The sequence below is a fragment of the Corapipo altera genome, unplaced genomic scaffold (genome assembly GCF_003945725.1).
Source record: "Corapipo altera isolate COAL_440 unplaced genomic scaffold, ASM394572v1 62, whole genome shotgun sequence".
Classification (NCBI taxonomy): Eukaryota; Metazoa; Chordata; class Aves; order Passeriformes; family Pipridae; genus Corapipo; species Corapipo altera.
Genome location: NW_020884894.1, coordinates 4,176,783 through 4,193,269, shown reverse-complemented (window position 1 = coordinate 4,193,269; position 16,487 = coordinate 4,176,783). Strand labels below are relative to the sequence as shown.

General features: G+C 64.2%; 1 protein-coding gene across 1 annotated transcript; it reads left to right on the top strand.

Moving 5' to 3' along the window:
• Nucleotides 1–500: 500 nt before the first annotated feature.
• On the top strand, nt 501–16,218 carry LOC113948921. Its single transcript, XM_027646947.1, is given in 32 exon segments — nt 501–674; nt 2,475–2,671; nt 2,747–2,857; nt 2,986–3,141; nt 3,218–3,362; nt 3,473–3,648; nt 3,735–3,863; nt 3,959–4,226; nt 4,229–4,478; nt 4,563–4,705; nt 5,252–5,476; nt 5,581–5,799; nt 5,900–6,030; nt 6,111–6,254; nt 6,343–6,553; nt 7,721–7,968; nt 8,083–8,197; nt 11,717–11,949; nt 12,050–12,181; nt 12,260–12,415; nt 12,489–12,633; nt 12,749–12,921; nt 13,357–13,485; nt 13,594–13,779; nt 13,859–14,103; nt 14,210–14,352; nt 14,457–14,602; nt 14,604–14,682; nt 15,219–15,440; nt 15,527–15,657; nt 15,752–15,895; nt 16,006–16,218. Coding segments are annotated over 32 exon segments (5,487 nt in total). The 5' UTR covers nt 501–532.
• The last annotated feature ends 269 nt before the right edge of the window (nt 16,219–16,487 follow it).

The window sequence follows — 16,487 nt, the reverse complement described above, 5'->3', positions numbered from 1 at the left end:
GGGCAGGGGGGTATCGCAGATTGTCCAGGGTTGCCGAGAGCTTCCAAGAGGCTACGAAGTGGTGCCCGAGGGTTCCCGGGAGATGCTGAGGGTGTCTGGGTGGTACCGAAGGTTGCCAGGGGGTCTCAGGGGAGTACCAGCCAGTGCCCGAGGGGTATCGGGGGGTGCCCGAGATAAAGGAGGGTACCGGGGATTGCCAGGGACTTCCAGGGGGTACCGGCGATGCCCGGGTGGTACCGGAGGTTGCCGGAAGGGTGCCCGGGTGATAACGGGGAGTGCCATGTGGTATCAGGGGTTGCCAGAGGTTTCCAGAGAGGTACCGGCGTGTAACGGGGATTGCGTACCCGGAGGGTCCCAGGAATAATGGAGGGGTCCCGGGGATTGCCGGGGGATGCCCGGAGGGTGCTGGGGCCGGTCTCCGAGGCGGGGCGGGGCGGTACCTGCGCGGCCACCGCCTCACCTGGGCGGGACGGGGCGGGACGCGGCGGGCGGCGGCCGGAGCGGCGGCGGCGGCAGAAGCAGCGGACGGGCCATGCGGGGGCCGCGCTCCGGGCTCTGCCCGCTCTCCATCTTCATCCTTTTCCTCCTCCCCCCGCTCTTGCCGGCAGCCGCCCCCTCCCCGGCCCCGCCGTGCGCCCCCCCGGGGCTGCGCCGCGAGCTATTCCCCACACCAGGTAACTCGCACCGTCGGGGCGCGGCGGCACCGGGACCCCCGGGGCTACCCGAGGACGGGCTGGGGCCCCGATCGGGGCCGGGATCGGGGCTACGGGCGCTGTGGGGGCGGCAGGGCCCCCCTTGCTGCCGGGATCGGGCCGTGGGGCCGCTGCTTTTCTCGGGGACCTCGCACTGCCCCGGGTGTGGGATTGGTGGGAGAAACCGGTGAGGGACTGACGGGGTCCCCGGGTGTGGGACTCCGCCATGGGGCCGGCTGGGCTCCTGCGCTCTAGGGCTGTGGCCCCCCTGGCCGTGGGGCTCGCTGTAGGGCAGTGCCCCTCTCCTCGGGCTGTGGGGCTGGCGATGCCCTGTGGGACTGGTGATGCCTGTCTGGCCCCACGGGGCTGGTGGCTGCGATGCCGGCGCCTCTGGCCCAGCCCTGGGGCGCCCGCCGGCAGCAGGGCTGGGTCTCTGCAGGGTGGGTGCCCAGCTCTGCGCTGGCCATCGGGATGGCCTCGCGGCCACCCTTCTCCGGCCATGGCGTGCGGGGTCCAGCTGGCCCGAGGCCGGGCAGGGGCCCGAGCTGGCACGGGGACTCAGGGCTGGGTAGGGGCCGAAGCTGGGCAGGGTCTCGCTGCCAACTCCTGGCCCGGTGCTGGCGCTTGGCCTGGGCCTGTTGCCCTCTTCGCTTGGAGGCTCCTAGGGGATTGGGGCTGCCCGGGAACGCGGCCGGAGCCAGTGCTCGGCTAATGGCCGGGGGGGCACTAAAAGCTCTTCTTGGCGGTAAGTGCCAGGGAGAGGCCTCGACCTCCGCTACCACATCCCGCTTCTCATCTCACTTCCATCGACTGAGCCTGCCAGGAATGGAGCTGGGCACTGCCAGGCCCCCGCCGTGGGCAGGGGCTGGGTTCTAGCCATGCCACTGCGACCCCCCTCCGTGGGCAGCACATGGCCCAGGCACCGACCGTACGGCTCCGCCTCGGCATCCAGCGGGCACGGTGCCATGTGGGCTCTGCAAGGAGGGACCCCGGGGGCACGGTGGGGTTACCCCCTGTGCCGCCCGGCCCTTCGGTGGGGAAAAGTGACGTGTGGCACAGACGGGGACTGAGGGCTCCCCACGGCCGGGGCTGGGGGCTTCCCCGGGCATCTTGTTCCCCAGACCTGTTTCCCAGGGTGAGCGAGGTCCCTCCAGCCCCCCTTACCGCGTCCATCGCGGCTGGGAGGGGCCCTGGCACTGCCTTCGGGGCTCGGCCGCTGCGTCCCCGGGCTCGCTGCCTGCCCGGTGTGGGGCAGCCGTGGAGCACAGCTCTCCCTGCCTCATTCCATGCTTCCCGCAGCCCCCCCAGTCCCGCTCCCCGACCCCCCCGGGCCGCTCGGCCGCCCAGAGCTGGCTCAGCTCCGCTAATCCCCTAATCCTGGCCCCGGGGGGTGCGGAGTCAGGGCCATGTCCAGCACGGGGGATGCAGCGTGGGAGGGGGGGAGGGAGATTCAGAGCCCAGTGTCCTGGCCACGGGGGGTTGGGAGCCCCTAGGGGGGTGACACACCACTGGGAGGGGGCTGGGGCAGGGCTCTGCCCGCCCAGGAATTTCCCATCATCTGTGAAACAAAGCCGAAACTTCCACCGAAACTTCCACTGCCCTCCCGTATGGCTCCCGGTGTCCCTTACCCTGCTTCCACTGTCCCCTGCCCCACTCCCACTGTCCCCTGCCCCATTCTGCCTCGGGACTCTGGGGGATTGCGGATCCTGGAGCTGGTGGTTGCTGCCTGGGCATGCTGGGGGACAGGTCCCCTCCCAGCCTCCTGACCCTCCACCCTCACAGGGAGCTCCGGAGGCTGCACGGGACCGTGCGGGACCGAGGAGTGCGATGTTGGGGTGCAGAAGGACACGGGCCCCATGCAACTGCCGAGGGTGGGCAGAGCACTTGCCATACCCCTCCCAGATGCTGATTCCCCCTGGGATGCCCCCGGCCAGCCGGACCCTGTTCCAGTTTCCCTGCAGAGCAGGCGCTCCCCCCAGGTAATCCTGCCCTGTTGTGTTCCCCATCCCCTGCCCCCCTAGCCAGCTGTGCCCTCACTCATCGCCATCCCACAGGAGCTCCCCGGGACTCACACCGCTCTCAAGAGGCAGAAGAGGGACTGGGTGATCCCCCCCATCAAGGTTCCTGAAAACGAGAGGGGCCCCTTCCCCAAAAAATTGGTTCAGGTAAGAGGGGGTCGATCTGAACTGGAGTTCTGGGCACAGAGGTGGGTGCTGGGGTGTCCATCCCTGCTGCATTGGGGCCGGGTGTGATGGGGGGGGGGTACTGACCCCCTCCCCGTGTGTCCTCTCAGATCAAATCCAACCGGGACAGAGACACCAAGATCTTCTACAGCATCACAGGGCAGGGAGCGGATGCCCCCCCCGAGGGCATCTTCACCATTGAGAAGGAGTCAGGCTGGATGAAGGTGACGCAGCCGCTGGACCGCGAGCACATCGACAAGTACCACGTAGGTCCCTGCTGGAGTGCACTGGGGGGTGTCAGAGTACCATGTCAGATCCCCTGCTCACCCCCCTGCCCTATAGCTCTTCTCCCACGCCGTGTCTGAGAATGGGAAGCCAGTGGAGGAGCCGATGGAGATCATTGTGACCGTGACAGACCAGAACGACAACAAGCCCCAGTTCACGCAGGAGGTGTTCAGGGGCTCTGTGCTGGAGGGAGCTCTGCCAGGTAGGACCCTGAGCCTTGGGGGAGCTCTGCATCCTGCCAGCCACATCCCTCAGGGACAGCCCTGGGACCGTCCCCCCACACCCTGCTCACCAAGACATCCCTGTCCCCAGGCACCTCCGTGATGCAGGTGACAGCCACGGATGCGGATGATGCAGTGGAAACCTACAATGGTGTCATTGCCTACTCCATCCTGAGCCAGGAGCCACGGGAGCCCCATCCCCAAATGTTCACTGTCAACCGGGGCACCGGCACCCTCAGCGTCATTGCCAGCGGCCTCGACCGGGAGGTGTGTTCTGTGGCACTGCAGGGTGGGGGTCCCAGCCCCAGGCAGGGGGCTGACAGGGTGTCTGTCTGTCTCTCCATCCCTGGCAGCGTGTGCGGGAGTACACACTGACAGTGCAGGCAGCCGACCTGGATGGCGAGGGACTGACCACCACGGCGCTGGCCGTCATTGAGATCGCTGACATCAATGACAATGTCCCTGAGTTCGACCCCAAAATGGTAACATGGGCCCCCCCACCGGGTGGGACCCTCCCGGGTGGGACCCTCCCCAGTGCCCTCTGGGCCATGGTGCTGACAATGGCCCTGACCCGCAGTACGAAGCAGCTGTGCCGGAGAACGTGGCTGGGCGGGAGGTGGCCCGGCTGGCTGTCACCGACCTGGATGAGCCTGGCACGCCGGCGTGGAGAGCCATCTACTCCATCCTGCGTGGCAACGATGGGGGTGCCTTTGCCATTGCCACCGACCCTGTCACCAATGAGGGCATCCTCCGCACAGCCAAGGTCTGCGTCACCACTGTGTCACCCCATTGCTACCCACAGTGGGGTCCTGTCTGCCCCCCTCTCACTGCCCATGTCCCCCCCTCTCCCAGGGTCTGGACTACGAAGCAAAGCAGCAGTTCATGCTCCACGTGACAGTGGCCAATGAGGTCCCCTTCGTCGTGAAGTTGCCGATGGCCACTGCCACAGTCACGGTCACTGTGGAGGATGTCAATGAGGCACCGGTGTTCGTGCCGCTGGTGCAGCTGGCCACGGTGTCGGAGGATGTGCCGCCGGGGCAGACCCTCACCTCCTGCACAGCCCAGGACCCCGACAAGGCACAGGGGCAGAGGATCAAGTAAGTGGGGACAGGGTCCGAGTCGAGGTATGGGGGGTCTCCGCTGCCCCCTGCCACGGCACCAGCTCCCCTGTGCCCTCCCAGGTATCTGGTGGGACATGACCCAGCGGGGTGGCTGGCCGTGCACCCCGACAACGGCCTGGTGACAGCACAGGACCACCTGGACCGCGAGTCCCCCTTCGCGAAGAACAGCACTTACATGGCTTTGCTGCTGGCCGTGGATGATGGTGAGGGACATGAAAGGGCCCTTGTTCCCTCTCCCACGTGAGGAGCACGTGCTGCCATTGCTGGGAAACACATCCCAGCCTCCAACATGGAGCAATGCTGCCTGGCCCCACCCCTGCCTGGGGCATCTGTGGCCCCATGAGGATCTTGGGTTTGGGACTTCCCCCTTCAGCATCGCTCTCCACTGTCCCTACCCTTGCCTGGAGTATCCCTGTCCCCGTGAGAATCTTGGTTTTGGGGCTCCCCTCTGTCCCCACCCCTGCTTGGGGTATCCACATTCCTGAGAGAATCCTGATTTTGGGGGTCCTCCCTCCAGCATCACTCTCTTCTGTCCCCACCCCTGCTTGGGGTATCCACATTCCTGAGAGAATCCTGATTTTGGGGGTCCTCCCTCCAGCATCACTCTCTTCTGTCCCCACCCCTGCTTGAGGCATCCCCATCCCTGTGAGAATCCTGATTTGGGGTCTGACTGACCCCGGCTCAGTCACCCATGTCCCCATGAGGGTCCTGGTTTTGGGGTCCCCCCTGCAGCATCATCCCCCCTCCAGGCTCACCACCAGCCACGGGCACAGGGACACTGCTCCTCACCCTGCTTGATGTGAACGACAACGGCCCCGAGGCCGAGCCACGGGACATCACTGTGTGCCAGCGCAGCCCCGAGCCCCAGGTCCTCACTGTCACCGACAGGGACTTGCCCCCCAACACCGGCCCCTTCCGCGCCGAGCTCACCCACGGCTCGGGGGACAGCTGGGCTGTGGAGGTGGGTGACACAGGTAACATGAGGGCTCCAAAGGTAACGTAGGGGGTCCTTGATGGAGGCAGCTGTGCCACATTTGTGCTCCCAATGAGTCCCTCACAAGCCCCCCGTCTCCCACAGGTGACACAGTGACCCTGCGGCTGGTGGCAGCACTGGAGCCAGACACCTACAGCGTGTACCTGCGGCTGCTGGACCGGCCGGGCAGGGCCCAGGTGACTGTGGTCACCGCGCGGGTCTGTGCCTGTGAGGGGCCAGCGCAAGGCTGTCCCCAGAGACCCCAGCCCGTCACCGCCCTGCCCTTCGTCCTCGCAGCCCTGGGCGCGCTGCTGGCCCTGCTGCGTGAGTGGGAGTCCCGGGAGTCCTGGGGCTGTGGGGATGTCCCCAGCATTGGGCACAGTGGGTGACACTCGTCCCTGCTGACACCTCTGCTCCCCTCCAGTCATCCTGCTGCTGCTGCTGCTCTTCGTGAGGAGGAGGAAGGTGACGAAGGAGCCTCTGCTGCTGCCTGAGGATGACACGCGGGACAACATCTTCTACTATGGGGAGGAGGGTGGGGGCGAGGAGGACCAGGTGGGTATGGGGTATTTGGGGGGCCTAGTGATAGTGGGAGCAGCCTGACCCTGACTCTCTGTGTGTGTGTGTGTCTCCAGGACTATGACCTGCGGCAGCTGCATCGGGGGTTGGACGCCCGTCCCGAGGTGATCCGCAATGACGTGGCCCCCACCCTCCTGCCAGCCCCCCAGTACCGACCCCGACCTGCCGACCCTGATGACATTGGCACCTTCATCGAGGAGGTGAGTCTGGAGTTTGGGCCCAGGGGGGTGATACCCACATCTACACCAGCTCAGGGGTGAAAAGCTCTGACTCCTCTGCCCCTCCTAGAACCTGAAGGCGGCCGACACGGACCCCACAGCTCCCCCCTACGACTCGCTGCTGGTGTTTGACTATGAGGGCAGTGGCTCGGAGGCCACCTCGCTCAGCTCCCTCAACTCCTCCAACTCCGATGAAGACCAGGACTATGACTACCTCAACGACTGGGGCAGCCGCTTCCGCAAGCTGGCTGAGCTCTATGGTGGCGGGGAGGAGGACGATTAGGGACCCCTGCCCTGCTGCCCCCTGCCTTATTGCTGCTTGTGCCTTGGGGATTCCCCCCCCCCACCGTGCCCTCCCCCCCCCAGCGCAGCCCCCTCACCTCCTTGCCTGCGTTTTTGTGGTTATTATCTATTTTTTAAGGTATGGAATGACAGCGTGTGATGCTGCAGATGAGGGGACGGCAGCTGGCTCAGTTTTAATAAAGGATTTGTTTTTTTTAGACACTCCAGGTTCTGTGTTACTTTGTGCCCTGGGGGTCAGCGCTGACCCCAGCCCCTCAGTGACCCCCCTAGCCCTGTCCCCCCTTACCCACCCCAGTGTGGGTCCCACAGCACAGCAGCAGCATCACCTATGCAGGGGCACTGCCTGTTGCCCCCCAGGGTGTCTTTGTCTCTATGGGGTGCTGGTGGGCAGGGGTAGGACGCTGACCCCACCCCCTGTGCTCCAGGGCATTGCTGGTGCCAAATCCCTCCTGCCCTGGCAATCCCCCCTGTGCTAAGGCAGCTGGAGGCCGGCAACCCCCCAGGTTGTCACCCTAAGGTGCCCAAGGGTGCTGGCATGGGTGGGCATGGCAGCCCCCAGCCCCAGCAGGACCCTCAGCCCTGGGGTTCTCCCACTGGCTCCAGGCTCAGCCACTGGGAGCCATGGGTGGGGGCAGCTGGTGGCAGCAGGCATCTCTGAAGCCGTGCTGTGGGGTCAGCCCTGGACATGCTGTGTCTGGGGCCAGAGAGGTGAAGGAGAGGACAGGGGGCTGCAGCACCCCAAAAGGCCCTTGCAGCATTGAGGTTCCCTGGGTATAATGTTTGCTCACCTGTAGAGCTGAGACCTGTAGGGTCATGGTGTGGAGACACTCTGGGGTGCTCCTGACTCCTGTCACCCACCGACAGCCCCTGCTCCCACAGTCCTGGATGGGCACCCACGGAGAGCCTGGGCTAGGTGCTGAGAGTATTGGGGTTGTGGGGAGTCCGGGGGTACCCAGGTCATGCAGAGCATCAGGGGTATTGGGGATACTGGGGGCTGGTGGGGTACTGCGGGTACCAGGGGCTGAAGGGGTATCAGGAATACCACGGCACTGGTGAGTGGTAGTACCGTGAAGGGTGTTGGGGGCATCGGGATCCCGGGGGCGCGAGGGTCCAGGGTCCTGGGAGTACCGGGTTCCCGCGTACAGGCGGGACGGTACCGCCTCCCATCGGGGCGGGACGGGGCGGTTCCCGGGGGGGACCAGGACCTGCGGGGCGGGATCGGGATCGGTTGGGACCCGACGCACCTGCGGCTCTGCAGCAGCAGCGCCTGATCCCTCCGGCACCCACCGGCACGGCACCGGCACTAGCACCGGCACCGGCATCAGCACCAGCCATGGGGCGGCGAGCGGGCTGCCCGGCCCCGCTCTGCCTCCTCCTTCTCCTCCTGCTCCAGGTGAGCCACGGGATGGGGCGGCAGGACCCTGCCCGGGACTCCGCCAAGACCCTCCCCGGGGCAGTGTGACCCTGCCTGGAACCCTGCCCGATGTTAACGTCTCACTCTGGGCAGAGCGGGCACCGGCTGTGCCAGCGGGCAACGCCATGCCAGCCTGGCTTCACCGCCGAGACCTTCGCCCTGACCGTGCCGCGGGACAGCGTGGCAGCAGGACGGGCCCTGGGACGAGGTAAGGACATGGGGATGTGTGGCTGTGAGGGACAGGGAGACTGTGGGAATGTGGACAGGACCGTGGGGATGAGGATGGGACCGCGGGGACCGGGACAGGACCGCAGGGATGGGGTGGGTGTGTTGGACAGGAGTGGGCAATGGGGGACATGAAGCTGTGGCTCTGCACCTGAGTGATTCTTGGGTGAGCATGGGGACATGCTCTGCCCAGTTCCGTGAGGACAATGCTGTGGTAGTGGGGATGGTGCCATGGGGGCAGTTCCATGAAGGTGGGGATGGTGCCATGGTGGTGGGGACGGTGCCATGGTGGTGGGGACAGGCTTGCTGTGGTGGCAGGTGACACTGGGGACAGAGCTGTGGTGGTGTGTCCACACACAGAGGTGGGGTCGCAATGAGGCCACCAGTGGTCCCAGTATGGGCACTGGTGGTCCTGCAGGACGGGACGGCATCGCAGCACAGGGGCAGTGGGTGCCGCTCCCCGGGGTGCGCCGGCGTAGGCGGCGCTGACTCAGGCGCCAGAGACCTGTTGAGGCCGGCAGATTGGGGTGTGGGTGCATAGGAGCCCATCCTGCCCCACGCCTCACCTGGCACCCGGGGTTCACCAGAGCAAACTCCCCTTTGGCCCCCAGTGCAGCCCCCCAGGGTGGCTCTTGGTAGGGGGATGGGCACTGGGACGGGCGCTGGGATGGGCTTCTCAGGTTTTGGGGACATTGGTGTCCCACTGTGCTGGCACCAAAGCCCTGTCCCAGTGTGGTGGGGGCACTGGGGAGAGGTGCACACAGAGAAGCAAGTACTAGGGGCCTGCTGCCACTTTGGGATCCCCAGAAGGAGCTCTGTGGGTACTGGGCCTGCACAGCAGTTGGGCCGTCGCCATCTGCACCAGTTCATGCTGACGGTGGTGTGCCAGGGTGGTTGAGGTGGGCACAGAGCTGAAGGGTACTGAGCACCCAGCACTGTGCCAGGGGCTCCCAAACACCCTTGGTTTCAGAAAGGCTTTGCCTGGGTGAGCCAGGAGCCAAACCCTGCCCCACACCCCAGGAATTGCATTTGTTAGCTTTGTGGTTGATCATTAACAGTCGCCTGTGCAGAAACCGATGTCCATCAGGGCTGTGCCTGATACCAGGGTGACGGGGCAGCCCTGTGGCACAGAGACTTCCTGGAAATCCCATGTTCTTGCACCAGCACTCTCAGTTCTCAGTTCCTGGCACAGACAGGGTGTGGGAGGAAGGAAATGGCCGTCTGCCTGTGGGGGCCATGTGTCACCCAGTGATTCCTGGCTGTGCCACAGCGATGCCAGCCATGGGGTGGCCAAGCCTGGTGGGTGTCAGGCCATGCCGTGCTACACAGCAGCTCAAAGCCCTCAGCCAGGCTGAGGAGCCGGCCTGTAATTAGCCTGATGAGTTGAGCGCGGTGTTTTCCCTCCAACAGGTCCAGACAGGCCCCACGCGGCGCCGGGGCGGCGAAACACCTGTGCGGGGGCTGCGGCCTCCCCAGGGCTCTGCTCCGTGGGTCTGGGGGCTCAGGTGTGGTGGGGACGTGGTGGGGGCTGGGATGGTCCCCGTCAGCCCTGAGGAAACCTCGAGAGTCTGAAGTCACAGCGAAACTAGGGTGACGTCAGTCATGGGACGTGCCACCCGCAGCACTTTCACCCCAGGGTGAGCCCCCCCGCCCTGGCACTGCTGGGGTGTTGGCACCACTAGTGGTGGCATTGCAGGGTTGATGGCACCTGGCTTTGCCCATGCTCAGCCCTGTCAAGACCCCATGGGACATGGGGTGGCTTTGGGGGGCTACCCTGGTCCCCTGTGTGGGATCTCAGGTCCACACCCTTTTTGGCAGCCTGGTCATGCCAGAGTCTGGTTGTCCCAGCGCCCTGTGGGGGAGCGGGGGGAAACAGATGGAAAGTGGGGAGGGATCCCACTGTGGGACCCTCTGAGGTCTCCTCTCCTCCCACCCCATCATTCCCAGAGAGGAGAGAGGCCCCCGGGCTTCCAACCTCAGGGAAGGGAGGGCTGAGGATGGCTGGGGACTGCTCTCCTTCAGCCAAACTGGAAAAACAGGTTGTGCATGGCCAGGTGGGAAGGGAGGGAGCAGGAGAGGGGGGAGCGTGAAAGGGGGAGCAGGCACTGAGCACCCAGCACTCGTTTAATCCAGTGGGGGCTGAGCACTGTGCACTCATTGCACCCAGTGTGGTGGGGCTGGGGGCCTCATGCTGCCCCTTACTGCATCCACCCAACACTGTGCCAGGGCCCAGAGCCAGGCACTGTGCCTGTGCCCGTGGGTGCCGAGTGCCTCCTGTTCCCCACTACGGCAGCACCCGGCCTGTCCCGGCACGTTCCTGCCCAGCCGGCCCCACCGGCTCCCCCCACCCCCAGCTTTGGCCGGGGGTCCTGCTGTGGGGCTGAGCAGGGCTGGCATCACGCCTGCAGGTTCCCATGGGCTGGGGCAGGGGCACTGTGGTGGGCAGGGGGGGCAGCGATCACTCCCCCTCCATCCTACAGCCACCCCCGAATTCCTGAGCTGCACGTGGGCTGATGTCACCCCCACTGGTGCCTTCCACCCACCCTGGGCACGTCCCCTTCCCGTGGCAGGTCACTCCAGGGGATGGCAGCCGCGCTGGCTGTGGGAGCCGCTGGCTCTAACAATCCTCTCCAGACAAAGGGTGTTTGTTCAGGAGCTGCGGCCGCGCGGCACCAGTTCATGTGATGCCAGCTGACCACCGCTGCCTGCTGCCCTGGCTTGTGCCACACCCAGTGTGGTGCCAAGCCGGTGACACTGGGACCTTGCCTGCCCTGGCGTGTGGCAGGTGCCCCCTGTGTCTGGGGTTGGGGGTCCCAGAGGGTACCTGGGCAGGCTGGGTGCACCAAATGCCAGAGGTGCCCTGGGGGTAGCACCTTCTTGCTCAGAGGTTGATGTCCCAATCCCACAGCATGACACATCCTGGGCTGTCTCTGCTGCAGATGTGTGGTCACAGTCCCCAGCCACATGACCCTCATAGGTCACTGTACCCCACCTGCAGTGCCTGGGCTGCTGGGGCACTGGGTGCCAGCATAGGTGAGCAACTGTGCCCTTGGTTTTATCAGAAAAGCAGCCAGAGCAGTGGCACCCTCTGCCTCAGGCATGGTGGTGGTGACATGCCACACCTGGAGACATGTTGTGCCACAGGGTATACACCTGCATGGGGGTGTGCCACATGCCATAGGTGGGGATGTGCCATGTGTGGTGCCATGCCGTACACGGTGCTGGGGACAGGGACATGCTGTGCCAAGTGCCACTTGCCCTATTGTCACTGTCCGGCTGGGATCCTATGGCACCACTGGTCATGCAGTGCCCAGTCCTGGACCAAAGCCAGGGCAGGGATGTAACACGTGCCATGCCCAGGACAGGATCCTGGCAGGCTGTGTGTGGAGCATCCCTGCTGCCCCCTGTGACCCCACAGTCCCCCCTGGGCCCTTGAGCTGTGGCCACGCCGTGTGTACCCATGTCCCGGGGACACCCTACCCACCCGCTGCCCTGTCCCCAGTGAGCTTTGTGGACTGTGGAGAGCCGCACTGGGCCGCTTTCCTTCCGGACGACACGCGCTTCAAGGTGAGCCGGGATGGCGTCGTTTCTGCAGCCCGGCCCCTGCAGCTCCGGCGGCGGGAGATCACCTTCACCGTGCACACGTGGGACACTGCGGGCAAGAGGCACTCGGCCAAGGTGACTCTGCGCCGGCAGTGGCACCAGCACCGCCGACACCACAACCAGATGCAGCAGGTAAAGCACAGACCCACTCGCTGAGGTCACTGCAGCCCCTCTCCCCGGTGCAGAGGGCTCAGCAAGGTGCTGGCACTGAGCAGAGCCATTCTCCCTGCAGGACACAGCACCTGACGTGCTGACCTTCCCGGAGCACAGACACAGCCTCCGGTGGCAGAAGAGGGACTGGGTCATTCCCCCCATCAACTGCCCCGAAAACGAGCGGGGGCCCTTCCCCAAGAAGCTGGTGCAGGTACGTGGCCCCGAGGGGACAGGGGAATGGGAGAGCACCAGAACCCTTCTCAACCCCATCTTCTCATCTCACTGCCAGATCAAATCCAACAAGGACAAGGAGACCAGGGTTTTCTACAGCATCACAGGGCAGGGAGCGGACACCATCCCTGTGGGCGTCTTCATCATCGAGCGGGAGACAGGGTGGCTGGAGGTGACGAAGCCTCTGGACCGGGAGGAGAAGGATAAGTACATAGTGAGTGAGTGGGGACCTGCAGTAGGGGGGGACAGTCCTGGGGGCTGCACACAGGCTGACTGTGTTCTTGCAGCTCTACTCCCATGCTGTGTCAGCCAATGGGCAGCCCGTGGAGGACCCCATGGAGATCATCATCACTGTCACTGACCAGAATGACAACCGGCCCGTCTTTACCCAGCAAGTCTTTGTTGGCTACATTGAGGAGAATGCCAAGCCGGGTGCGTGGGGGACTCTGAGCTGGGAGTACACAGAACCCTGAGCAGGGTCAGTTCCAGGGTGTCCCATGGATTCTGTCCCATGAGTAAAATCTCCCCGGCTTGTCCCGATGTCCAGGCACATCCGTGATGACCGTGAATGCCACGGATGCAGACGATGCGGTCAACGTGAACAACGGCATTATCAGCTACTCCATCCTCAGCGAGGAGCCCAAGGGCATGCAGCAGATGTTCACCATCAACCCTGAGAAGGGCATCATCAGCGTCATCGGCACAGGGCTGGACCGGGAGGTGGGTGCCCTCGCCATATCCCAGGGGAACCTGGGGCACCTCTGCAGAGGGACATGCCAAGAGGAGACTGGGGATGTTGAAATCCTGGGGTGCGTCCAGTTCAGGGACTTGACATCCTTGGGTCACCATCCCCAGCTCTGGGGGTATCTGCAGCCCTGAGCCCATCAGGGGCTGTGCTAAGGACACTGCATGGACCCCCAGCACTGCTGAGCCATGGAGTGGGTGCAGTGCCATCACAGGGACTCCCAGTCCTGCTAAGCCCCAGGAGCAGGCACATGCCAGCCCCTCAGATGGGCAGTGGGGACATCGACTGCATCTGTGCCAACAGGGAACAGTGAAGCCAAAGAAGGGTGGAGGTGCAGGCAGGGAATACCCGGAGGAGGGGATCATCCTGGCCCCCACCCCTGCCCTAACCTGTGTGATTTTGCCTTGCAGACCACTCCCAACTACACACTGATCATCCAGGCTGCAGACCAGGAGGGCTTCGGCCTGACCAATACTGCCACTGCCATCATCAAAGTCACTGACACCAATGACAACCCTCCTGTCTTCGACCCTGACATGGTACCCCCCAGCCCCACAGCTGCTGCTCTCCCTGGGCATCGTGGCACAAGCCCCCACAGAGGGTGCTTGAGGCCACAGGGGTGACCATCACTGTCCCCGCTCTTGCAGTACGAGGGGTCAGTGGATGAGAATGCCCCTGGGGTGGTGGTGGCTCAGCTGCACGTGACGGACCAAGACATGCCAGGCTCCCCGGCCTGGAAGGCCGTCTACCGCATCCAAAGTGGGGACCCGATGGGTGACTTCAACATCACCACTGACCCCAAAACCAATGATGGGCTCCTGAAAACCGCCAAGGTGGGTACCAGTCTCATGCGGCCACCCCAGCACCAGCCACCTCCCTTCTGGCACCACCCAGCTCCTTTCCTTCCCCCAGGGCCTGGATTACGAGACCCAGCAGCAGTACCACCTTGTGGTGGTGGTGGAGAATGAGGTCCCCTTCTCCGTGCCCCTGAGGCCTGCCACGGCCACTGTCCTGGTGGTGGTCAGGGATGTGAACGAGCCCCCCATCTTCGTGCCCCTGGTCAAGAAAGTGGAAGTGATGGAGGATGTGCCAGTGGGCTACCAGGTCACCTCCTACACAGCCAAGGACCCTGACAAGGACCAGAGGCAGAAAATCACGTGAGTGAAGGGTGACAGTGGCAGAGGGCTGTGCTGGGGTGCCTGAGGGGTTGTGCTGTACTGGGTGCACCTTCATCTCCCCCCGCTGACCACTGGCTCCCCCCAGGTACCGCATGGGCAGCGACCCCGCAGGGTGGTTGGCCATCGACTCTGAGACTGGCATTGTCACAGCGGCACAGCCACTGGACCGGGAGTCAGCACATGCCATCAACAGCACCTACAAGGCCATCGTCCTGGCCATGGACAGCGGTGAGGGTGATGGCCGTGCCCTGGGGAGGGGGCTGCTGCACCTCTGTCCCCCCGCGGCTCCTGGGGCTCCTCCCCGGGTGCCTCACTGACTCTCAGCCCCACAGGGTCACCACAGGAGACTGGCACAGGGACGCTGCTCCTCCTCCTCCAGGATGTGAATGACAATGGGCCTGTGCCAGAGCCCCGGAACTTTGACATCTGCAACCGGCAGCCTGAGGAGCAGATACTGAACATCGTTGATAAGGATCTGCCCCCCCAACACCTTTCCCTTCAGGGCAGAGCTGGTGCATGGCTCTAGCATCAACTGGACTCTCAAGGTGACTCCACCAGGTGGGTGCCATCTGTGCTAGTGCAGGGCCCATAGTGGGCATTAGGGTGGGGAAGTGCCACAGGGCAAAGTCCTGTGCTGGTGCCAAGGTTGTCCCTAAACCAGAGCTGGGGGAGGGTCTGGAGCACCAGGAGTGGTTGAAGGAGCTGGGGGGGCTCAGCCTGGAGAAAAGGGCCTCAGGGGGAACCTTCTTGCTCTCTCCAGCTACCTGACATGAGGGTGGAGCCAGGTGGAGGTCAGGCTCTGAACACCGGGAACAAGTACCAGGAAAGAGGGAGCAGCCCCAAATTGTGCCAGGGGAGGTTTAGGTTGAATATTGGGGAAAATTCATTCATGGAAAGGGTTGTCAGGCACTGGAACAGGCTGCCCAGGGCAGTAATGGAGCCATCATCCCAGTCTCTGGGGGATCTAAAAGCCATGTGGATGTGGTACTTGGGGACATTGGTTAGTGGTGGCCTTGCCAGTTCTGGGGGAACAGTTGTACTCAATAATCTTGTGGAGGCATTTTCCAACCAAAACAATTCCATGATTCACCAAGACCTGGTGAAGCTGAATATGAGGAAGGAGCTGGAGCCAGGGGAGTACAGCGTCTTCCTGAAGCTGCTGGATGCCCAGGGCAAGGATCAGATCACGCCGGTCAAAGCGCAGGTCTGCAGCTGTGAAGGGCCAGCCAAAAACTGCGAGCGCCGAGCATATGTCTCCGGGGGCATGGGCGTCCCCGCCATCCTGGGCATCCTCGGGGGCATCCTGGCGCTGCTCAGTGAGTACCATGGGAGGGGGACGGACAGGACAGGGACAGGGCTGCCTGTAACCCGCTGCCCTGACACCCTGTCCCTCTGCCCACAGTCCTGCTGCTGCTGCTGCTGCTTTTTGCGAGGAGGAGAAAGGTGGTGAAGGAGCCACTGCTGCCTCCCGAGGATGATATGAGGGACAATGTCTACCACTATGACGAGGAGGGTGGCGGCGAGGAGGACCAGGTGGGATGGCTGTGCCTACCAGCCCCTGCCTGCTGGGTCCAAGTGGCGGTGTCTGTGGTTGTCCCTTGAGCCTTGTCTCCTTGTTTCCCCCCAGGACTATGACCTGAGCCAACTGCACCGCGGGTTGGATGCCCGTCCTGAGGTGATCCGCAATGATGTGGCCCCCCCACTGATGGCTGCCCCCCAGTACCGGCCCCGGCCTGCCAACCCTGATGAGATCGGGAACTTCATCGATGAGGTGAGTCCTGAACGAGAGAGTCCAGGAGGTGACACCCCCATCCATCCCAGCACCATTGGGGTGCCTCCAGTGCAGAGTGGACAGGCACTGACCCCTCCACTCCCCCCCAGAACCTGAAGGCAGCCGACACGGACCCCACAGCTCCCCCCTACGACTCGCTGCTGGTGTTCGACTATGAGGGCAGTGGCTCGGAGGCCACCTCGCTCAGCTCCCTCAACTCTACCAACTCCGACGAAGACCAGGACTATGACTACCTCAATGACTGGGGCGGCCGCTTCCGCAAGCTGGCTGAGCTCTACGGCGGTGGGGAGGAGGAAGATTAGGGACTCCCAGCTGCCCCCTGCCTCATTTCACCCCTCTGGACTCACTTCAGTCTCTGCCCAGGGGTGGCCAAACCCCCCTCCAACACCCACTCAACCCAGTACCTGCGTCCCCCTCGCTGAGGGAGGATCGGTGTCATCAAGGATGGCGGGGTTTTTGGGGAGTCTGTGTGTTTCCTGGCCCCCTTGGCTCAATTTGGGCCATTTCCCACCCTGGAGCTGAGGTGCTCCCAGCTGAGGAGGCCAGGATCAGCTCCTCCCTCACTTTTCTG